This window comes from Pinus tabuliformis, chromosome 8 (assembly GCF_031772625.1).
Source record: "Pinus tabuliformis cultivar Carrire ecotype Pingquan chromosome 8, CPIR1, whole genome shotgun sequence".
Classification (NCBI taxonomy): Eukaryota; Viridiplantae; Streptophyta; class Pinopsida; order Pinales; family Pinaceae; genus Pinus; species Pinus tabuliformis.
The window spans coordinates 812,224,475-812,248,917 of record NC_142294.1 but is presented as its reverse complement, the minus strand read 5'-3'; the positions used below and the strand labels follow the sequence as shown (position 1 = coordinate 812,248,917).

At 40.8% G+C, this 24,443-nt stretch overlaps 1 protein-coding gene across 5 annotated transcripts in view; it reads left to right on the top strand.

The window, feature by feature from the left end:
* Positions 1 to 24,443, top strand: part of LOC149238050 (ribosomal protein S5 domain protein) — a 150,997-nt gene that overhangs the window by 19,338 nt on the left and 107,216 nt on the right. For 3 of the 5 annotated variants that reach the window (XM_089372903.1, XM_089372900.1, XM_089372902.1), the window contains exons 2-5: positions 19,377 to 19,418; positions 19,541 to 19,656; positions 19,808 to 19,913; positions 20,283 to 20,336. In XM_089372903.1, coding sequence (XP_089229029.1) covers positions 19,377 to 19,418; positions 19,541 to 19,656; positions 19,808 to 19,913; positions 20,283 to 20,336 — 318 coding nt within the window. Of the gene's footprint in view, positions 1 to 19,376; positions 19,419 to 19,540; positions 19,657 to 19,807; positions 20,021 to 20,282; positions 20,337 to 24,443 lie in introns of all 5 variants that reach the window. The other 2 variants (XR_016246362.1, XM_089372901.1) reach the window with 2 other exon arrangements.

Sequence of the window (24,443 nt, the reverse complement as noted above, 5' to 3'; positions counted from 1 at the left end):
TTTCGCTCCAAGCCCTAGATAGGTTGCTTATGCTTAAGAGGGTCGAGATAGAGAGAGAAAGGAGAGCAAAAATGGTTTTGTGAGTGAAATAAAGGGTGATCACCTTTTGGACAAGGTCAGTGCCTAATCCTTGGGTGGATGGAGTCTATGGATTCTTAAAATTGGCTAAAACTTGCAAAGGAGTAAGGATGTCATGATGCCCTATCAGCAAAACCCTAACTATTACCTTTGTGACAGATCAAAATTATCTTTGCAGAGCTATTGTAAGGTTCACCAAGGGGATTGTCATTCCCATATCATACATGAGTAACGCATGCAATAATGAGACCTAACTTCCATACAATTTATCTTCAGTAACAATAGTGCAATAGAAAACCCTAGATCATTGATTTTTTCCATACACTAGACATAAAAATCAGAATTTTTCAATAATAAATCTCACTTACAAGACAATATGCATGAACAATCCAATTATTGATCCAAGGCAACTTCTCCAGAGACAAGAAATTAGCTCCAATATGCAACGTTCTCCATAGATCACACACTGTCTAAGGTACAAAGAGGTCGAAATCTCCTAAGGAGGGCCTGTTGCTGCACAAACTAGCAAGCCTCGTGAAGAGGCAAAAGCTAGAGGGCATAACAACACTTGGGACAAAGGCTCACTGTCACCATAGCCTAAGTCCCCTGTGCTTCTTGGACTTTCACCAACGGGAGGAGTCCCAATATTAATCACTTGTGATAATTGTTTTCTTGATAGGTAGAAGTGAAGAAAGGCAACTCATTCAATGGAAAGATTGAACAAAGTTGCAAGCCTTGGGAAAGGCTAGTAGGATTTTCCACAAAAAACCCCTTTTGAAATAGCTACACAAGATCTAGGGTTGAGACTTGACATGAGATAGATGCGCATCCTAGGTCAAGGTAGGTAAGAGAAAAGGCAATGTATGATTGACTTCACCAAGTACTAACGAATTTACCTTCAAAGAATCCCTAAGTTGAAGGATTAGCTTGTAGGGTTCCCTCTTAATGTGACAACTAGGGCATCAAAATATATGGAGAATCCACCATGGGAATTCCACCAAAATTTGAGGTCCATTAGAGGAGACAAAAATAAAGAGTTATATCCAAACAAAATTAAAAAATTCGTCATCCAAGAGATTTCACACCTTGCCCTAGAAAACCTCCTTATCCTTAAAGGGACGAGCTTTTAGAAGAGAAAAAGAAGGAAAATTTATGGTTTAAATTTGTATGTGACCACCAAGGGACTTGATTAGTGCCTAGACCATTGGGAGTATGGAGTCATGGGTGCTTATAATTGGCTAAATTGACCTTCAAGGAGGCTAAAAGAGGAAGCCCTAGTTACCCCTTTCAACAATTACCCTCTTTAGCATTAGTTAATGGAGTTTCATGGATTAAATACAATCATTATCCACTAGGAACATTCTTTCCACATCATCAATGAGTAACACATGCAAAACTTCCCAAGATTATAATTTTGAAAGATATTCAATAAAATAAAGTGTGAATTCTTATCATGAGAACAAATTCCATGCATTAGACATTATTTGCAAGATAATTTCACCATAAAGAAACACTTACAAGACAATGTAGAGTATATCCATCCATCAACAATACATTAGAAGCTCCAAAAAGATAGCAATAAAGATCCAAACATCAAAGTGCATCCCAAAGACATCCAAAAGTCTCCTCAAATTGCAGGTCCGAATTCTCTAATGAGGTATGCGAAAATCCCAAGTGTGATGAGATGAGATGAGATGAGATAGGTCTCATCTATTTATACATGAGTTAAGAAATTGAACTCCTAATGACAAGCCCCTAAAACATAACAAATGATGTGAAAGACTCTTCGTTACAAGCCAACCAAGATAGCTTATCAAATAATTGTAGTTTTAATCTCTCTCTAGCCTGGGTAGGGCTGATGTCACCCATGCGAAGTGCTCTCCAAGGCTAGCGTTGAGGCGTTGTTACCGCTCAAACTAGCAGGGGTCCTAGGAGGGGATCCTGATAGAGCAACTTCTAGGTCAAGGGGCAACAATGGAGTGATAGCCTACTGTCACCTCAGCTAAGGCTCCCTGCTCTTTATGGAGTTTCACTGATGGGAGGGGACCCTGTATAAGGGGAATCACTAGATGAATGGATCAATAATAGGATAAGAAGTGATTCCTAAGGCCTATTCACAAGAGGCACTCAATTATATGGCTTTTTTGCTCGGGAAGCAAGGTGATATGCTCTCTAGGAAGGGCTACGAGGATTCTTGAGGCTAGGGTTTGGGAATATATCTTGTAAAGATGATTCCTAGGCCTAGAAATCCTTATTGAGAATTGGCCTTTATGTTATCTTTGTGAAATTAGAGTTATAGAGTTGTGGGACCACAAAAGACCAAGTGGACCCAGATTCAGGTCAAGGATATGGAGTTGATCGACCAAGGAGGGGCTTGACCTAATTAGGGAAGAGAAGAGGATCAAATGACAAATTTTCTTTTGAGGATTGAATGCAATGACCCAAATGAGGACACTAGCCAAGGGAAACCTAGGGCAAGAAATGGTCCTTCAGCGAGGGCTTGCTATATTTCGAGATCCCATTGTCAGAATTGCTTCAAATTTGGAGGGCCTCTAGAGGAAACCCTAATGTAGTTATGGACCAAAAATTGAGGTGTTTTGATGGCTACAATGAGATTTATTCGATGCCCTAGGCAACCTATGGTGGTTAGGCCTAGAAAGAGAGAGGAGGCAAGAAAGATAAGTGTTTAGGTGACCACCAATGGATGGATTAATGCCTTGCCTTTGGGAGAGATGGAGTCAAGGTGAACTTGTGATTTGGAGAGACTATACCCAATCAAGGAGACTTTTAGACAACTTCGCATGGCAATTAGGGCATGAGAGCAACTGCTAGAAGATTTTATAGTTCGATATGCAATAATTGATGACTTATCAAGGTATTTTCACCAAGGATAATCTCTAGGAACATTCACCCATTCATACATGGCACATGCAATGATGCAACACCACAAAAGATCAAATTTCCACATTTCCACATAGAGTAGCAGTGAATTTCAGACCTATATAGTGAAAATCCCAACAACATTCATGTGACGAAGTAAATAACAAGGATAAGCATGAAAAATGTCACTTACATGTACAAATGAGTATATCCAATCATCAAATTATGCCAATAATGAAGCTCCAAGTCCAAGAAGATAGAATCCAAACATCAAAATTCATTCCATGAAACCAAACTCGTCCTCCAAAAGGGAATGCAAAATTCTCACGAGACTAATAACCCAATCCAAGTGATGATGAGAGGAATGAATCACCTCTCATCTTTTTATATCATCTCTAATGAGTTCGATTTGCCTAATTGGCCTAATTAAGCCCCAAATAATAATATAACATACAATAATAACATCCCTTGGTGACAAGCCCACCAAGATAACTCAATAACATAAACATAAGCCTCTCAAGAGGGTAGAATGATCAATAAAATGAGTCGTTTTGCCTTTGAAGAGGCCTAGTGAAGTCCAGAGTGTGACATGGGGAGAAAATGGACTCCAAACATAGTGGACAAGGAGTTGGCCCCTTTGTTTTCCAAGTAGGTCCCTGTGGTGCTCCAAAGTGGGTGTGGGGGCTCAAGGAAATCTTCATGGGTTTTCAATTAGTTTGAAAATGCTTGTAAACCATTTGTAAGGGCTAGGATGATGACATAAGCTTTCCCTTGCAATGAGACACATCTTCATCTAGACCCTGGAACATCTGTGAAGTGTATGGTGCAAGTGTGGAGCCGACTGGGCAATGGTGAACAGGTGCATCATCTTCATCCAAATGGTGGAACACGAGCAATCGATAAGTGGTGTTGGGGATCCATGAAGTACTCTCTGCTATGGTTGAGGCCCATGGCTCTCAACGCTCACTCTACAAGTGCCAATGTGGCCCTGTGGAGGGCTAGGACCCTGTATAGGGAGATTAAGCCCCAAATAGAGACCCACCTGTAATCCTGCATAAGATCCAATGCATCCCCTTGCCCTCTAATACAACAAATCATTAGAATAATCAAGTAAAAGAGCTTACAAGTCATGGAATCAATGGGGCACTTCATGATGGCATGCCCTTCCATAATGGGCTTTGGCACGTGCAAGTGTCTCCAAGCTCAATAAGGGGGTTATTCAAGGCAGTGTTGTTAAAATCTCGATATTATCGTTTTTTTTTCGCGATTTTTTCAGCAAAAAGATAAAATCGTGAGTAGTACTGGGACTTTTTTTTTATAGGCGATTTTTTTGAAAAAATAGCGATTTTTTGGGAAAAAATCGTGAATATATATATATATATATATTTTGAGGAGGTGACCCAAGCTACCCCTGTCACAAGTAGAGGACGTGGTCTACCTTCTGTAACTCCTAGTTCTTCAGGTTCTAGAGCACAGCAGACTCCATAGTCTACTATGACTTGCCAACTCTACCGACATCTACATCTAGAGGGGCAAAAGAAATCAGTAGTATTAGACTTTAGTTATTTGGTTCATTTCATTGTATATGACATTTTGACTCATGATATGAGATACATTATTATATTTTTTGTTGATATTTTGAGGTTGAGTTGGGACTCAGGAGTCAGGACTTACTATTCAGGACATGATTCACTGTTATGTGTGATTTTAGCACTAGAAATGATATTAAACATCTTATATATTAGTTTTTTTATCATATTTATGTGTCAATGTATTTATTTTTTGTTGTAGATGGTTTAGATATTAAAAAAATTGGAAAAAAATATTTTTGTACCAAATGTTTTTTTTCAATTTTTTCCTCGCGCCGATATTATCCCGATAACGATTAGTGCAACATTGATTCAAGGACCCTATTAGGTGGTTTCAACTTTTAAAGGGGGTGACAGTTTACGGTACATCCATTCGGTGGTAGGTGGCAAATGATAAAGCGATGGAACGAAGTGGGGATCAGGGGAATCATCCAAACCACATGTCATGGTACAAGGGTGACTATAATAAGGGAAGCCCACACTTGGGTATATGAGTGTAGGAGGGAGCAAATCGTGGTACGAGTTACGCTGACATTTGTTTCTCCACCCTTCTTCATATGCCTTTTACCTTTGATTGATTTTTCTTCATAACTGCTCGGGGCTCCAGGGGATGAGGGCATGATGTGTAGTATATAATAGTGGATACCCCGTTCAGGTGGGGCAGTTCATCGCCCACCAGGGGTTGTGACAATCATGGGTTCCTTAATGATGGAGAGGGCTCATTTAGGGCCCATAGGAACTAGGACGATGACCATGGATGAGGGGTAGAGGTCATGTTTGGCTTTTGCCCATGTGCTGAATTTGTATGTCCCGACCATCTTTTGCATTTTGTGGTACATTTCCTATTGAGAGTGGACAAATTATGTTCTTTCTTTTCTTTTTAGCTGCACCAACCTCCGGGCATCGTTCCAGGCTTGACCCAAGGTGTGGGCAAGGGGGAGGGGCAGGCTAGCCCTATGTGGACCCAGATGGGAAAAGAGATGAATGGGGCTAAAATGAGTGGAATGGAGTGATGTATATGGTGTCGAAAAGCAGGACCACACAACCAAAATCGGGATTTCCCATGTAGTGCCAACCCTAAAACAAATGACCAATAAAGGAGATCCCACCGGACTAGGGTACAAAGCTAATCGCGAAATCGGGCAGTGGAGACAAGAGTACAAACCTAGCCCACTCTTTCAGCCAAATCCCCCCACCAATCCATGCCCAAAAGTGCCCATGAAAAGTAAGGAAAATTGCTCAACTATACCAATGAAAAGCCATACCTTTAGGGTTGAGAGGCCCACCTTCAAACATACAACCATAACAAGTGGGTGAGGGACCACATGGCTGGCTCAAGTGGCAGAGATAATGGCACGTCGAGCTATCTGGTGGCTGCAAGCTGTGAAAATTCAGAAACTCGAATCCTATTGCAACAACTGGAAATTACTCTCCTAATTGTTAATTAGTTTTAACAATTTATTTAATGTTTCCTACAACAAATACTAAATAACTCACACAACAACCTACACAAATAAAACCGCGGAAGAATAAATGCTAGAAGAAATGCTAGCACACATAAATTTACACAGTTATTTTTGGACCAGTGTCCCCTGAAAAACCCAACTTGGGAAAATCGGTGCAGCAGTGAGGGTTTTATTTATTATGCAACAGTGAAATTTGAGTACATCTATCGATGCCCAACTGGCAAGCCAAATAGCAAGAAAATCTAAGTAAAATACTGAAGGAAATTACCCTTCTTCCACTGGCAATCTCTGGCTGTACTTTCCCTATCAAATACTCAGCCCCCTGGAGCACTGCGTCAGCCTCTGTGCTGCTCTGCGTAGCTGGCTGGATGACTTGCTTCGGACTGGGCTCATATGAAATCATTCTACCTCTAGATGCTTAGAAAATCGTCTCTCCGGCCCTCTGGGACTCTTTCCTGGCCTCTAGAATTGAGAGCAAATTTCCTTCTCTCCAAATCGTTCTGCCTAGCTTGAAGCACTGCACAGTCCCTCAACACTGCCTCTCTCGGATAATTCAATTCGCTGCTGCCTCTCCGAATCTAGAAAATCTTTCCTCCGGATCACTGTCCCTGTCCCTTACTACTTCGATCTCACCAGCTCTCTATCTAGCGACTGACTGCTGCTACTCATGAAATCAAACTGCTCAAGTTGTCTGTTCTGCAAGCCCCATCGACTTCTTCTTATAATCCTCTGTTGAGACTTCAACGGCCAAGATTAGATCTTAATCAATGGCTAGGATTAACTTGAAGTCGATTCGTGTGTTAGGGTCCCACCCTAACCCCCTTATTTATGTAGTGGGATCGAGTTATAGTAAAGAGTCAATAAAGCCTATATTAATAATTGTAAGTGGTTAACCCGCAATTAATGGCGGGACCACAGTTAGTTGCAAATGGGCCATGGTATTAGATAGATGGTATTAATAAAACCCATGGTATTGATCCATGGTATTGCATGTATGAGTCATATATAAAGGATAGAGACTCCCTGCGAGGAGCATCGTGTCTTATTTTTGTATCGAGCTCTGCTCTATTGGAGGTTGCCTCCTGGAAGAGGCCAGTGAACATTGCTTTCTGAATAATAAAATATTTGTTGTTGTCTCTCACTATTCTATGTTTTGGGTATCTTTCTTCGCATATTCTGTATTTGGGTATCTTTTTGCAGGTTAAGAGCATAACATCGTGTGAGTTTCTAGAACATTCACACCGTGACTTAATTAATTCTGATTAATTAGTCATATTCCCTAAGTTTAGACTTAGGTAATATTTAAAAACTGACTAATAATCTAATTAAGTCATTTCTAGGCGGAATTTCCAGAAATGATTTCTGGATTTTGGAGATCTCATGTATTATAGCCTCTCCACAAAATTTCAAGGTTAGAACACATTCGATGCTATAAGAACTAACACAAGGGGTTACTGGTTGCTGATTGAGGATCATCTAGGAGAAATTTTTTCTCCTATACATACTACCCACAGGTGGTGGGTAACATGCCTATTGTGCTAGAATTTTGGTAGAGGGCCTCTAAAATCATGATGAAGAGGATCATCCCCTCATTTTGCTGCAAAACATTTTTGGGACCCCTATTTTAGGCTTGGGGCTCCAAAATGGGTCTCATGGCTCTCCAAGTGGCTCAAAATCATGTTGATGCTCCATCAATGAGGGCTGAAGGATGACACATTCCCTCCCATGTCTCCCTAGGAAAGATCCAACCTCCTCTGGGTCTTGGATAAGATCCCAAGTGTCAAGTGCAATGTGTAACAGAATGGGGCATCGTGGTCCAAGTGCATCATCTCTCAAATAACTGAGGCAATGAACAAGCTAATGGTGGTGTTGAAGAAGCCCATGGTGTGGCAATTAATGCTCTGCATGAATGGAGGCCCATGACTCCCGACACTCACTCTACAAATGCCATCATGATCCTCTAGAGGGCTTGGATCCCGTATAGGGAGGCCAAGTCTAAAATGAAAACCCATCTGCAATCCTGTATAAGATCCAATGTGTCTCCTCGCCTTCAGACACAATAATTCAATAGTGCAATTGAGTGAATAAGCTTGCTAATCAAGGGCAGACATGAGACTTCATACTGGGTTTCTCTTTCAAATTTGGGGCTTTGAGCATGTAATGGCGTTACCTCCCTAGTAGGAGTGGCTAATAGACAACCCTATTAGGTGTTCCCAGCCCCTAAAAGGTGTTGATTTTGGGTAGCATCGGATGTGATCTAGCCATGAAAATTGGTCAAGAGGTTAAGACACATGAGATCTCCAAGACCCAAAAATTGTTTGGAGAAATTCCACCCGGATGAAGAAATATTAAAATAATTAATAATTTTAATGGGTCCCTAAGTCTAAACTTGGGAAAATAAAAATATGAATGTGTATTAATATAAAATGGGTGAGAAAGTTCTAAGTGACGAGGATCAAGCCAATTCTAATCTTAGCCATTAATTAGGGACTTAATCTTGGCCGTTGAATAGTCAACAAAAAAAGTATAAGAGAAGGCTTGAGGGTCAGTTGGATACACACCAAAAGAGATCAAGAATTCGATTTTCTGGGGCAGGGTTTGCTGAGGAAATCGAGTTAGTGATCAAAGTTGCAGCGAGGGGTGGTTCAGCAAGGGATTTTCATCTGAGGCTAAAGAATACATAGCAGAGAGGCAACGCAGTGCTAGAGAGACAGTGCAAACCCTAGAAGGGCTGACGCAGAGGAGGTAGGAGGTCGGAGAGGCTGACGCAAAAGATGTAGACGCTGATGCAGGCAGTGCAAAGGGCCGTGGAGGCTGACGCTGGGGTTCAGAGGCAATGCTGGGGAGATTCTATGGGGAAAACTAAGAGTAGATCAGCCGGGAAAGGGTGACGCAGTTCCAGAGCAGTGCTTGGAGCAACTTTTGCTGTCCAACACAAGGAACAATTAGAGTCACTATGGGGTTGATCATCCGATTGCTAATTTGCCGGAATATTTGTCTCCGGATCTGTTGCACACAACACAAGGAACAATTAGAGTCTGGGCGTTCGCGATTTTTCATCCGCATTGCGATTTGAATTAAATGCGCGGATAAAATCGCGATTTTATCGCGTCTCCGGATAGAGGTACTATTGCTGAGGATATTCTCTGTTGGGTGAGCCATTTCTGGCACCCTAGTTGTATTCACGAAATCTGCTTAATAATAAAACCCTCATATCTGCTGCACTGGTTTTCCTGCATTGGGTTTTTCTGGGGACGATTGTCCAAAAATAACGGTGTCCCTTGTGTTATTGTTTTTGTTTACTTCAGTGCATGATCTGTATATCTGTGAAGGCTGCATTTATGTTTACTTCGATGTTTATGCTATTAAATAACTTGTTAATGTAAAGAACAAGTAGGAGATAGTAAACTAGAAATTGCAGTAGGGGTTTTTGATGTGTTAGATAAAGGAATTTTCACATGATATCAGAGCAATTACAGATCAGAGGCGATAGAAGATACCAATCGAGAAAATATGAGAATTTGCAGCAGAGAAGCAGCTGTCCCAAGAGACAACGCTGTTCCAGAGCTGAAGAGGCGAGAGGAGGAGTGACGCAGTGTAAAGAGTGTGATGCAGAGGCTTACGTAGTGCTGTCAACATTCTGAGCTAGGAGAAGAAGCAGTAGCTGGGAGGAGCCCACGCAGTAACTGTGTCAGCTATCCAAGCCAACGTAGAGGCAGAGGGAGGCATATTAGGCTTATGTAGTGCCAAGTCATCTTTTTGAGCCAAGAAGGATTGATGCAGTGGCCAGGAGGAGTTGATCCAAGTCTCACTGTGATTGCATAGAGCCAGAAGGGCTTAGATTCTTTAGTTGCCGGTGCGAAGGGAGCTGAGCAAATTTTGATTTGTGGAACTGGTGGGACGCTGGTTTTGTGAGTACAAAACAATGTCTGAGGAGACTGAACCAAAGTAGAGGGAAGCACTACCTCGACAGATTTCTAGCCAAGAAATCTAGATTCGGGTTGTAGTGACAAAGGAGGATTGGAGAGGTGTGATTCGACAGTTGGCTGGAGGATTTTTGAGAAGGAAATCAGGACTCAGAGGGAGTCTAGGGAAGAGGAGCAGAGATGGCAGTGAACGGATTGAGGGATTAGGACAGATTGGACGGGGCTTCCAATTTTGTCATCTGGAAGGCCAGGATCCTGGAAATCCTGGATAAACATCGCATCAAGGACTATGCCTTGAGAACAGTAGCTGTCCCAGTTGACCTTGATGCAAAGTATGAGGAGGCCCAGGTGAGGGCGAAATGCATGATCCTAGACGGGGTCAAGGATCATGAAATACCACATATTGCTGAGAAGAACACAACAAGGGAGATGTGGTAGACCCTGACCACTTTATTCCAGGGCTCTTCCGTGCAACGAAAGATGTTATTGGAAAATTAGTTGAGGTCATATCAGATGCAAAAAGGAGAGGAGATAGATCCCTTCCTTCTCAGGTTACAAGGGATTCGAGACCAACTTACTTCTGTGGGGTCTACACCGGATCCAGAGTTCATGGTTAGGACTGCCCTGAATGCAGTCTCTGAGGAGTGGGAGACATTTGTCCAAAGAATTTTGGGTAGAGAGACTCTCCCCAGTTGGGAGGAGATGTGGGCAGCTCTTCGACAGGAAGAGCTCAGGAGAATGAACAAGGCAGGGAGTAGTAGTAAGGGAGTTCGAATCAAGGAGAAGGAGGATGCAGCTCTCGCATCAGCGGGACAACACGGGGTTCAAAAGAGGAAGAAGAAAGACATCTCCAAGGTCAAGTGCTTCAACTGTGGAGAGCTGGGACAATATGCTTCTCAGTGCCCTAGGAGGAAAGGCAAGGGAGAAGCTTTTGACTCAAAGGCTGCTCCAGCAAAGGCAGAGAAGGATGTCGAGACTGATGACGATTGTGCCATGAGTGCTCATGCGCCTCTAGAGAAGAGGTGGGGAGACAGAGTTGTAGTCAAGAGGACTACATGCTAAGGGCAGGATCCTTGAGGTGCCCAAACTCTTGGATCACATACGGCGACGGGAGCCCTTAACGACAGTAGCATGATGACAAGTGTCGCGTGGAGCATGGTGTGATGGGGTGACAAGGCAGTACTAGAGTGTAGAAGTCTGTAGCAGCGCAATGGTAGCAGAGGGAGCACAGGATAGCAGCAGAGGTAGCTTCAGGATCTCGAGGCTTCTAGAATGACTAAGATGTGAGTGTTTGGGTGAAGTCAGTTACTTACTTCTCGGTAACTGAGTTGCAGTGCAGCAGTTGGCAATGGCAGTGCTATGGGCAACATGATGCAACATGTTGAGAGGGAGTTGTAGTACAGATGTAGCAGTGGTAGTGTCATGGGCAGTAGTACATGAAGCAGTAGTGTAGTGGATGTAGGGCAGTAGGCCAAGCATCAGCATAGAGGACTGATGCGGAAGATCAGTGTGATGCTTCTATGGTGAAGCATTGCTATAACACATTCTTTGCTAAGAGGGAGTGTTGATTTTGGGTAGCATCGGATATGCTCTAGCCATGAAAATTGGTGGAGAGGTTAAGGCACATGAGATCTCCAAGACCCAGAAATCGTTTGGAGAAATTCCACCGGGATGAAGAGATATTAAAATAATTAATATTTTTAATGGGTCCCTAAGTCTAAACTTGGGAAAATAAAAATATAAATGTGTATTAATATAAAATGGGTGAGAAAGTTCTAAGTGACGAGGATCAAGCCAGTTCTAATCTTATCCGTTGATTAGGGACTTAATCTCGGACGTTAAATAGGGACTTCATCTCAGCCGTTGAATCGTCAACAGAAAAAGTATAAGAGGAGGCTTGAGGGTCAGTTGGAGACACACCAAGAGAGATCAAGAATTCGATTTTCTGGGGCAGGGTTTGCGGAGGAAATCGAGTTAGTGATTGGAGTTGTAGTGAGCGCCAGTTCCGCAAGGGATTTTCATCTAAGGCTAAAGAATACATAGCAGAGAGGCAACGCAGTGCTAGAGAGAGCGCAAGCCCTAGAAGGGCTGACGCAGAGGCAGCAAGAGTTGATGTAGAGGAGGCAGAAGGTCGTAGAGGTTGACGCAGAAGCCGTAGAGGCTAACGGTGGGCTTCAGAGGTAGCGCTGGGGAGATTTTGTGGGGCAGATTGAGAGTAGATCATCTGGAAAAAGGGTGACGCAGTTCTAGAGCAGTGATTGGAGCAGCTTTCGCTGTCCAGCACAAGGAACCATCAGAGTCACTGTGGGGTTGATCATCCGGTTGCTAATTTGCTGGAATATCTGTCTCCAGATAGAGGTACTACTGCCGAGGATATTCTCTGTTGGGTGAGCCATTTCTGGCACCCTAGTTGTATTCACAAAATTTGCGTAATAATAAAACCCTCATATCTGTTGCACTGGTTTTCCTGCATTGGGTTTTTCCAGGGATGATTGTCCAAAAATAATAGTGTCCCTTGTGTTATTGTTTCTGTTTATTTCAGTGCATGATCTGTATATCTATGAAGGCTGCATTTGTGTTTATTTTGATGTTTATGCAATTAAATAACTTGTTAATGTAAAGAACAAGTAGGAGATAGTAAACTAGAAATTGCAGTAGGGTTTTTGATGTGTTAGATTAAGGCATTTTCACACAAGGAAGGATCCTTCAAGTGGTAGGTGTCATGTGCATAATGATGAGGTGGATGAGGGACACAGGGGTCTCAAGGCCAAATTACATGGGCTTAAGGGTGGTGATGGTGAGGGATGTCCACATATTTGGGTGTATGAATGTGGGAGGGAACAATTGTGGTACATGAGTTTCCCCGACCTTTGTTTTTCCACCCTTTAGCCTTTTATTGACATTTTTTCTTTTCTTTTACTGCTCGGGGCTCTAGGGGATGAGAGCATGTTGTATATGATATAATAGTGATTACCCCATTAAGGTGGGGTAGTTCATTGCCCACCAATGTTGCGACATGCATGGGTTCCTTAATAATGTAGGGGGCACTCATAGGGGCCCTTGGAACTGGGATGATGGCCATAATTGTAAGGGGTAGAGCTCATGTTTGGCTTTTTTCCACGTGCTAAATTTATTGTGTCGACTATCTTTTGCATTTTGTGGTAACATTTCCTTTTGTGTGTGGCCATATTATGCTTTTATCTTTTTTTTTTTAAGTTCCATCAACCTTTGCGGTATCGTTCCAACCTCGACCCAAACATGTGGACAAGGGGAAGGGCAATACTAGAGCTTGTGGACCCAATGGTCATGTGGACCCATAGAAGGAAGATGATGAAATAGGGCATGTAATGTATAGAGGGGAGTGAAAATGTGGAACAAGAAAATGGGACCACGCTACCAAAATCGGGGTTTCCCAAGTAGTGCTCATCCTAAAGCTATAAGCCAGTAGGGGAGATCCCATGGGACTAGGGTTGAGGATTAACACCCCTAGTTAAGTCAAGGGAACAAGACTACAATCGAAACCCTTCCTCCTTCCAAGTCACCCAACAATCTGTACCCAAGTGTGCCCAAGAAAAAAAAGCATAAGCACCTAATTACATAATGAAAAATCATACCTTTAGGATTGGATGACCCACCTTCAAACATACGATCTCAACAGATGTGCGAGAGTACACGATGGTTGGCTTAGGTGGCAAAGATAAAGTAGCACATCAAAGCTAATCAAAGCTATTAGGTGGCTGTCAGGGGCTGCTACTGCCAGCTGAAGGAGGATACATCAGAAAAAAGGCTCTCCAAAGGGGTATCCCACTTTTGGTGGGTGGCAAAGATAAAGTAGCACATCAAAGCTATTAGGTGGCTGTCAGGGGCTGCTACTGCCAGCTGAAGGAGGATACATCAGAAAAAAGGCTCTCCAAAGGGGTATCCCACTTTTGGTGGGCTACAGGACCGAAATAGTCCAAGTGACCATCAATAACAATGATGCTCCCTTCTATTTATATGAGGAGCATGAGTTCTAATTATTAGCCTACAAGACCCTAAAAACAAGTAAAATCACAAAGATGCCTTGGGTTACAAGCCAACCCACTAGCTTTTGACATAAATGCTAAGAAAAGTCCACATTTATGAGCCGTGAGGCTTCTAAAGATGACGTCATCCATGAAAGAGGCTCCAAATGTCATGTGTTGGTGCTACAAGGTGCCATGTGTGATGTAGTAGCATCTAAAAATCATGATTTGAGGGTTGGCCCTCATATCAACCTCAATAGCCCTCTGTGATCCCAAAATTCAGCCGCGGCACCACAAAGGGGTCTCCATGGGTCTCCAATTGCTCATAATGCCCATCTATGCTCCAATGTTGATGGCTTTCTAGGTGCTACTAGTGTTCCAAAGTCTCTGAAGGTGAGACCATCCTCATTCGGGCCCTGAATTAGTTACCATCCCTCATATGGTGCTAAGGTCGGCCTAGGGGCATGCTGGGTGCAGGTGTATCACATCTTGAAGAATCATCTAATGTAGTGCAAAGTGGTAGAACATCCTAGGTGCAAGAGGTGCGCAAGGCCATGTGTGATGTGCTATTATTGCTTGGAGGCTCAAGGCCATGTGTGATGTGCTAGCACTTCACCTGTGAGCGTCAATATGCTTCTTTGGTGGCTTGGGTACTTGTGGGTAAGGTGCCTAGGACATGGGCTGCTGAACCACTTGATAATCACAACATAGATTCTAGTGAAAACAACCAGTCATTAGGGACGATAATCATTGTTGCATCTAAGTGAACCAAGGTTGAATGTAATGGGCTATTTAACACTTCAAATAAGGATTCCCTTCCAAAACAAGGCCTTGAGCTCACAATGGTGTTTCCTCCTTAGGTAGGAGTGGCTAAAGGACAACCCTATTGGGTGTTTCCAACCCCTAAGGGGAAGTAATATTTCCACAGTCCACCCTTCATTTGATAGGTGTTGGTGATTAATAATGATGGTATGGAGGGGACCAACATGATGGGGATCCACATCTTGAATGTATAGATGAGAGGAGGGAGCAATCATGGATACACGAGTTACCAACTCGGCCTTTGTTTTTCCATTACTCTTGTGCGCCTTTTACTTTTGCTTGATTTTTCTTTGTATTACTGCTCATATCTCAAAGGGTTAGAGCTTGCTTTGAGTGATATTGCAATTGTATTACCCCTTAAAGATGAGTCATTTCATTGCCCATCTAGGTTGGGACGTGCAAGGGTTCGTTTTGATAATGTAATGGAGCAACATGTGCTTAGGAAGAGGGTGATGGCCATAATGAGTGAGGTAGAGCTCTTGCTAGGCTTGCCGACATGCTAATTTGTATGTCTCGACCATCTTTTGCATTTTGATATCCTTTCTTTATCTTTGTTTTATGGCCATGATATGCTCTTTCCTTTTCTTTTAGCTGCATCAACCTCCCAGTGAAAACTTCTAGGCCCTACCCAGGTATGTGGATATATGGGTGCCAAATCCCAGAGAATCAATGGTCAGTTGAACCCGAAGAATGGATGTGAGGCAAGGGCTTGTAATGTATGCTGGAAAGTGGTAAATATGGAATATGGATAGATGGAATTATGCTATCTCAATCAGGGATTCCCAAGTAGTGCCCCTCCTATACTCATTGGGCCATTAGAGGAGGTCCCACTAGACTAGGATTGAAGATTAACCCCTCCATCTAAGGTGAAAGAACAAGATCACAATCGAAACCCGTCTTTCTTCTAGTTCACCCCATAATCCATATCAAATGCCCAAATACAAAGACATAAGCACTCGATTGCAAAATGAATAAAGTACCTTTTGCTCAGAAGTCCACCTTTATCCATGTGCACTTGTCGGATGGGTGAGAAGCATATGCTTGATGTAGGTGGCAAAGATATAATGGCATGCCATCAGATATAAGGGCTGCATGGCTACTTGGGTGGATGTGAAGAATAGGAGAAAACTAAGTTACCAGGATTCAGATATAGATACAGATCCACCAATTTTTTGAAAAACTATGACCTGGATACGATGGAGATCCGGTAGGTGCTAACAAAATAAATATTTTTTTATAATTTTTACAAATAAAATTTATAATATAACTTATATATAATTTTGTTATGTATTATCCTTATAAAACAATTAATATATTAAATTAATGAACTTAGAATCAATATTTAACATGAAATAATTAATATATTAAATTAATAGACTTAAAATAAATATTATACATTAACTATTTAAACAATTTAAATTAGAAACATTAAAAATTAAATGGTCAATGTCCAATTTGAAATACAACATAAAAGTAATTACACATATATAACAACCAGGTGATGGCACGATTATTTTTTATCAGCAGGCAAATGTAATAGGAGAACCTGGGCTAACCTTCAATCATGAGCACATGTGTGAATGTAAATTCTAAGTTTGATCAAGCCAACCAACAAACACATGTTTTAAATTACACTGTGCCATATTTTAAAATTCGCCAACCAACCACTATTAGGATTAGATTGTGCAACATCTACCGTGTAATAGTGCATAGTGTAGATTCTAAACAGATCCCCACGGAAAAAAATTGGGAGCGAAACGTCATCGGGTTTCAAAACATCGGGATTAGACTGCATTTTGGGTTTTAATATTTGCACAATCCTGAGTAACCATGCACAATACAGATCCTACCTGAATCCCTGTGAATTTGGATCCGAATTCTTATCTAATGCGGGGATTTGCGGATCTTGGCCCCTGGCCTCACGGATCTGGTAACATAGGAGAAATTTTTTCTCCTATAGGGTTATCCATTTTGGTGGGTAACAGTTGTTACCTCACATTCAACAAAAGGGGACAATTTGGAACATCCATTCCTAGTGACAAACCAATGACATAACCCATCATACAGTTAGTAGCATTCTCCAAGAACTATGGCACATGAGGTAGCAAGCGTCCATATGTCAAGAGAGTGATCCATCAAAGGCATGGACGTAGCACCAAACCACTACATGACCAACCAGCATATGGGAGTGAATCTTGTCCACCAAATAACTCCATCAGATAATCCAATGCCAATAAGAGAAGATGGTCCATGAAGATGTACCCCACAAGTCCATCACAATGCTACAAAGGTACCAGATGCAAACCCCATCATTTTGATGAAAATCACAATGTGAAACCTCATACAATATGAGGTGTAACACATTCTATGCAGAATCTCTTTTTAGGAGATGAATTGCCAGTTATTTACTAATTGATTAACCCTGCCTCCTGAGACCCTAGTAAACTTGTGGATTTTGGAGTCCTACGCTGCAAGCAGTGCATAGTTCGATACATTGAACAGAATCATGTGCCTTAAACAACTGGTGAGGCAATCATAAGCACTTCAACTTTTAAATTCATTGAGATCCTACAAGCAAGTGTTATGAGTCTCTTCCTTGTTTACATGAGTCTTGAATCTTGTATTCATAATCTGTTGAAGGAAGTGTAACTAGGTTTGGTCTTCATAAATGTAAGTTTGACTTTTGTATTTATTCAAGAAAAGAGAAATTACTTTTATGATATTTGTCAATGAGTTTCGTGCTCATTGAATTAGATCAAGCACATGTTTAAGTGCTTCTAGGAAGTCAAGAGTCAATATATTTATAGAATACCCTTTGAGGGCATGTTACACTATGTATAAAATAATATAAAGGTCAAAGGAATGCCTTCAAGACAAGTGCAAGTCCTCTCCATGCAGAAACGTCCTCCTCAAGAAGCAAAACAAAGGAAATATTGAAGAAATAGTCAAGTCGGCCTAAGGACAGCTAGTTGGCCTACAAGTCGGCCTAAAAGGAGGGACAGTCCTCTATTTATAGAGGCTGTCCACTCCAATACAACGCACTCAATGAGCTCTGAAATCCACAATGCAAAGGAGGCAAGAAAAGAACGAAGAAAGACGAAGTAAAGGGTCTACAAGGGCAGCGAAGGAAGAGGCTACAAGACCGAAGGTTAGAGGGCTGTTCTAAGGGTAAAACACAGCCACACATGCGAAGGAAGGAGGCCTCTCTGCGGTCATAACAACAGCAGTACATCAGTCCCATACTTATCACTGTTTGGGCTAGAAATTAAGGTCTATAAGGCCTCCCTCTAAGAGCGAAGAAGAGACCCTCACAAATGAAGGAAGAAGGAATAAGGCCGAGGAGAAGAGGACTGTTTCTAGGGCTAGAAACAGTCACACATGCGGAAAAGAAGAAGATAAGTCTGCAGTCGGTAAGCAGTCCAGACTCCAGACATATCATTGTTTGGGTAACAAATCAAGTCTACAAGGACTCCCAAGCCTAGCGAAGGAGCCTATCTCTCTAGTGAAGGTAGAGGGACCCTAAGTCACTAAGGGTACCTTCCACACATAAGAAAACTAGGGCAGCAGAACAGCAGTACAGTCATACACCCATACATGAAGAAGGATCTCACTGAAGAGGTCTACCGTCTACTTGAGCAAGGGATAGAAGAGGAACACCTCATCTAGAAGGCTCACTCAAGGAAGGTCTATCCCAACACAAGAAACAAAGGAGGACAAAGTGCTGGGGAGCAAAGTGCCAGAAGAAGGAAGCCTATGTGCCGGGGAACAAAGTGCAGAAAAGAGGAGAGGACTTGACTTGTGCTTGGAGGATATCCTAGTCAAGGGTCTAGGGTTTGGCATTGATCAATAGAAGCTTCAATAAGAGAAATTCACAAAAGGGTTTTCCTCTCAAGAGAAGAGAGGTTTTGGCCCTAGTAGAGAGCCAACATCTTGTGTTCTTGTTCTTATGTTTTGGTAGCAGTTTGATGAAGTACATACTACACACACATGCATTAATAATAATAAGAAGAAGATTAAGCTAAGAAGAAAAGTAAAAAGACTCCACAAATTGTTATCAAGTAATGAAGAATCACACTACACATAATTTGCCCTAGATTCTTCAACATAAACATGAGTTGGTCTTTGGAGTTTGTTGGGATGTTGTCTAGATATAGATTAGTGGAGGCTTAAGCCACAGCTAGTGAAGATTTGATTCTCAGTGCACCCACATATTTATCCTGAGAATCCTCAAAGTGACATGCTCCAGAAGTTCAGTATCCTAAAACAGTTTTCCAGGAAAAAATAGGAAAAAAAATGCAAAGGTTGGTCTTTGGAACTCTTAAGAATTCCTGTAATCCTGGACATAAATGAAGTGTGTGTAAGACATCCAGTATTTGCAGGTCACTTTAGGAGGTTTTCTTGTTTTAAGAGATTTTCTATGAAAATATTGACAATAACAATATTGCTTATCCACACAACTGTATTACTTACATGTTTTTAGATTCAGAATCTCTGCCTGAGAATATTCAGCTGTTCAGAAGGTTGAACTTGTTAAAAGTGAAAACCTCATTATATTTTGTCTTAAAGAGACTCAAAAACGAATTCTAAAATATCCTGAGGTCTTGGTGTCAGGTTCGAGACCCACGTGCTACACATAACTGTTGGGCTTACAAGGTGGGCAGTGTTGGTGATATGAAACTTGAAAGTGATTCCCTAATTTCTGCTGAAGGATCAAGATTCCAGTCTGATTGATTGAATCTAAGAGAACAACTACCTTTTCTCTTATTTTAATACAGCTTGGAGAGCAATATAGATTTAATGATGATGGAGAGCCTGGGGGTACAGCTGGGAGACCAATCCACTCTGCAATTGTTTCGTCTGGTCTAGACAGAGTAATGGCAGTGGTAATCAGGTTATTAATTCTATTTGTTATTTATTGCATACGATGTAGAGAACACTGTGATAGTGTGGTTAATTTTCTTGAAAACAAGGCGTTTGTGTTCTGCTGCTTCTAGTTGATCTTCTCAATCATCATATTTCTTAATGATGTATCTTGTGCTCAGGTACTTTGGAGGGATAAAATTAGGTACTGGAGGCTTGGTTAGGGCATATGGAGGGGTCACTTCAGAGTGCTTGAAAGATGCACCAACTTGTGTAGTGAAATCTAAGGTCTTCAATTTTCTGCTTAAGCTTGTTCAGGCTTTTTCTTTTTCAATGGTGTGTCCTGGTTTTCTATATTGCCATTGATTGGGATGCTGAGAATCAGGAAATCTAAGGTGGTTATCTTTTGCCAAGGCTCTTCATTTTTCCCTTTCGATCTTTTACTCCGAAGGCTTGATGGTAAGCTTAAGGAGAGATAGGAATTGGACCCTTTTGAGACAAGGCTTACCACTAGAGATGAATTACATTCAATTTGCATGCTTTTGTTTTGATGAGCACTTAGATATCTAGCTCAACTTGAGAGAAGAGACCATCTTACATTAGGGCATTTATAATATATATACTGATGCCTGGGTTTGTTTCTGTTCATGGTTGTAGGTTACAATGATTTTGGGAGTACCTTTTGACATCTTGGGGAGCATCTATCCTCTGGTAAGTATGTGGAAACTGGAAATACATAAGGATACACATGGAATAATGTTATAAGTTATCCTATTCTTTGTAGAATACAAGTTTTATTTTGTTAATTAATTATTATGTAACACAATTTATGGATTATAATTCATCTCTTATACCAAAATTACCTTTCTCTGGAATGTAGTTGTGTTCTTAATTAAATTTATGCATTGATATAATCACATTGCTTGCATAAGTTCTTGGCATATCTTGATTCGATTCAATATCTGCTAGGGTGTCAAATCCCTGTTTTTAAATTCATTGTTTGCAAATATTTGTTGTGCTGCTTTCCTACCATGTTGTGACCTTTCAACAGCTGGCTAAAGTTCTAGTAGCCCAATACAAGAAAAAATCTTAGTGGAATAAAAATGTTTACCATATTGAATGTAGACCCTGGATGGGGATGCCTCCCACATCTCCATTGCAGTCTGATGACACCTAGGATATGCCATCTTGCACCTGGTGCATGGTCATCATCTACCTGATGCACTCTATGGGCTAACGTGGGCCCTTGGTCCCTGACCACCTCCTGTTAGACTGTGAGTCCCTAGATAATTACAAAGTCTAAGACCACATAGATATGAGTTGTAAACCTTATCTTTGATGAGGTGTTGTCATGATCCATTGATGAGTTGTTAGTGAGATCTAGATCTAGAATGATGCAATTGAGGTAATATAAATTCTTGTCTTGAAATCAATACAATATGCTGAATATGTCTTTAAGCTTTATCCGCCAATTTCTTGTTGTGTCTCACTTGTGCTCAATTATTAACATAGTATCAAAGCCAACGAATTTAAGAGAGGCTGATAATATCATAGATTTATAAGTTCATGGTATTAATTTATGAGATCCATGAATTTCTGATTCAGAAATTTGTGGTATATTGTTTATCTATGGATCAGATCTAATAAAATATGCCTGTGGGTTATTCATCTCAAATCAAATCGGAAATTAAGAAAAATATTGCTCTGTGTCATAAGTGTTTGTTGTTGTACTCATTTCAATATGTATCCTATGTAACAAACAAGAGAATAAAAGAAAAATTATTATTATTAAAGCATAGGTTTCATGCTCTTTATTGATGGTCTTCTAGGTAAAAGCATGTTCTTCATGCTTCCAGGGTTTGTTAGGTCTTAGGATTTATTGTCATGAGTCAAAGGAGTCAACATTATGTTTATAATACCCTTCGGGGCAAAAAGTACTTGTAAAAAAGAGAATTATTTCCGAGTCTAGAAAGTCCTGGAAGCTCCAAAAGTACAAGTCGGCTTAAAGGAGGGAATTCGACCCCTTGGGAAGGCTAGTACTCACCCACTCAAGAAGTTCAATCTCTCAAAAAACAATTCGATCTATAGCTAGGAGGCATTGAAAATAAGAGCAAAGGTCGAGAGGAAGAAAGAAGGATGGAAAATCTTGTTTTCGGGTTCTATCTCTCTCACATGTGCGAAGTTCTAGGGCTTCTGGTACTGCAAAAGGAGGCCGAAGTTGAAGGTTCGAGTTGCAGTATTGAAGCTGGTTGGTGTAGAATCAAGGAAGGAATCGCTGAAGGGCTGACTTAGTACTTGAGGGAGGACTTGGTCTACGGTTTGGGTCTTTGTGGTCTCATTTGAAGCAAATTCTATAAGAAGAGAAGAGTTTTTGGGTTTTCCCATTGGAGGGGTTTTGCGTTGGCTTGGAGCCTAATTTTTGTGTCCACTGTCTTTATTTTTCTCTTGATATTTGTTTGATGAAGATCTAATAAAGAAACACAAGAAGAATAATAAAGTTCACAAGCAAGTATTAAGGTTAAGGAAAATAAGAATTAATAAGTTGCCACTTTTCATTTTCCAACATGGTTATAGGGCTAAGGTGAACAAGAGAAGGCAACTGGAAGGACACTACAAGAGGTTGATTGTCAAGGGAAAGGAAAAAAGAAACTCTTAATGAAAGCTTGATCGAGAAATACTTCAAGAAGGATTGTCTCTTGAAGGATCTAGTTAAAGACTCATTGGTAGAAGACCTATTAATCTAGGAGGGTTTCTGCAGAAGATTAAGTCTACATCAAAGGAAAGTTACAAGAAGGCTGTTGATCTCACTTGAAGGAAGATTTATTTGGAAGGCATCTTTGAAGGAAGCATCAAGGGATCTTGTTATCACTCATCACCCTTGGAATTTGTTCCAAGGATATTATTAAAGTCTCTTCAAAGATCTTGAAGGCATCAAGAAGGTTGAAGACATCATCAAGGAGAATCTTGGTCATCAAGTAAGTATCATATTATTACATCATGTCTGAATCTACAGGTCATATGGGTTCTTTCTGCAAGGAGAGCAATAAGCTCATTGGAGCATCAAATTATCTAGCATGGAAGAAAAGGGTTGACCTGATACTCACAGAACAAGAAGTAATGGAGTATGTTACTGGGGAAATTATTGAACCTAGCAAAGACAAGACACAAGAACTAGCAAAGTACAAGAAAGGGGAAGTAAGGGCTCAAAGGATCATAGTTGAATCCATTAAAGATTCTCTTGTTCCATTTGTTGCAAACTTGAAAACTTCCAAGGCTATGTATGACAAGCTAGTGAACTTGTACTCTATAAGTACATTAGGACAAAAGATGTCTTTGTGGAATAAGTTATATAGAATGAAGAAATCAAAGGATGAGGATATGGCATCCTTTCTCATGAAAGTCTCTCAGCTAAGAGACCATTTGCAAGGACTTGGGGAAACAATTTCTGATTCGAAAGTAACCATTTGTGTACTAAATGCATTGCCACCGGAATGGAGTTGCTTTGCGACAAGCTTTTACTCCAAGAAAGATTCAACTCCATTTGATGACTTGTGGGCTCAATGCATTATGGAAGAATCAAGGATCAAGGTAAAAGATGACATTGGGTCAGATGAGCAGTCTCAAGCCTTTCTACCCTGAGTCAAGAAGCTGAAGAAGGGAAAGTTTGCGAAGTCCAAGAAGAAAGAAATGTCTAAGGTTCAATGCTTCAAGTGCAATGAGTTTGGACACTTTAAGAGGGACTGTCCAAGCCAACAAAACAACAAGAGAAAGGAAATAAGTGAAGCTCATGTAGTCGAGGCAGTGGGAGAACCTAAGAAGAAGCTGAAGAAGGAAGAAGTGGAGGATCTTTTCTAATAAAAAAGGCACTCTATTTGGTAGGTTCTTTATATAGGATGTTCTTTTCTTTAGATAGTATGATTATGTGTAACATCATAAAGAGAAGCATGATAGTAGCATGTCTAGAATTTACACGATTAAGTTGCTTTGTAGAAGTTCATCTAGATAGATGGATAGATAGACCATTTTTGCATAATGTTCATCCAAGTATTATCTAACATTATGTTAGAAGTTGTCATCCTACTTAGTTGAATCATCATGATTTAGGAAAGATCATCATTTTGGAAGGTCCTTGGTTAAAGCATCATGACAAGGTTAGTAGACATTCCATGTAATGTGCTATCAATACTGTTAGGGATGAAGGAATGCAATGGGTCAGGTTGCAAACTCACTTTAGAATATATAGTTGGATGATTAGATGAAAGCAAAAGAATGCATGTTGAAAGTATACTTTGGATAAGATTCATACGTATCGAATCTTGAGAAAAGAAAGTTGGTCATAAAATATGCTTAAGTATATGGATATATGATGCTTGAAAAGAATATGATTTGACATACCTAAGGATGTATAAAAGATTAAGACTTTCTCTAGAATATGTAAAATAATGATTAACATTTAGTATAATCTTTGGAAGAAAAAGTTGTAACTTGGTAATCAAGTTCGATCCTCGGGCACTCTGATGCATGAAGGAAGATTCAAGTGGAGATGGACCATAAGGATGTTGATGGTACGAGAAGGTCATCATGATGCAGTAAGTCTGATTTTAATTGTTGGTTATTTGGTTAACATATTATTTGGCTACTTGGAACTATGTTTCAGGAATACATGATGACAATTGAGGCAAGTTCAAATGTATGGATGAAGAGTATTGAGGAAAGCTCAATGTCTTATACTTGGAAACTATGAAGTCAAGATATAACCCTCTTGGGATTGGAAGGCAACAATGCGAGAAGATAACCTGAAGGTCAAGGAGATCACTT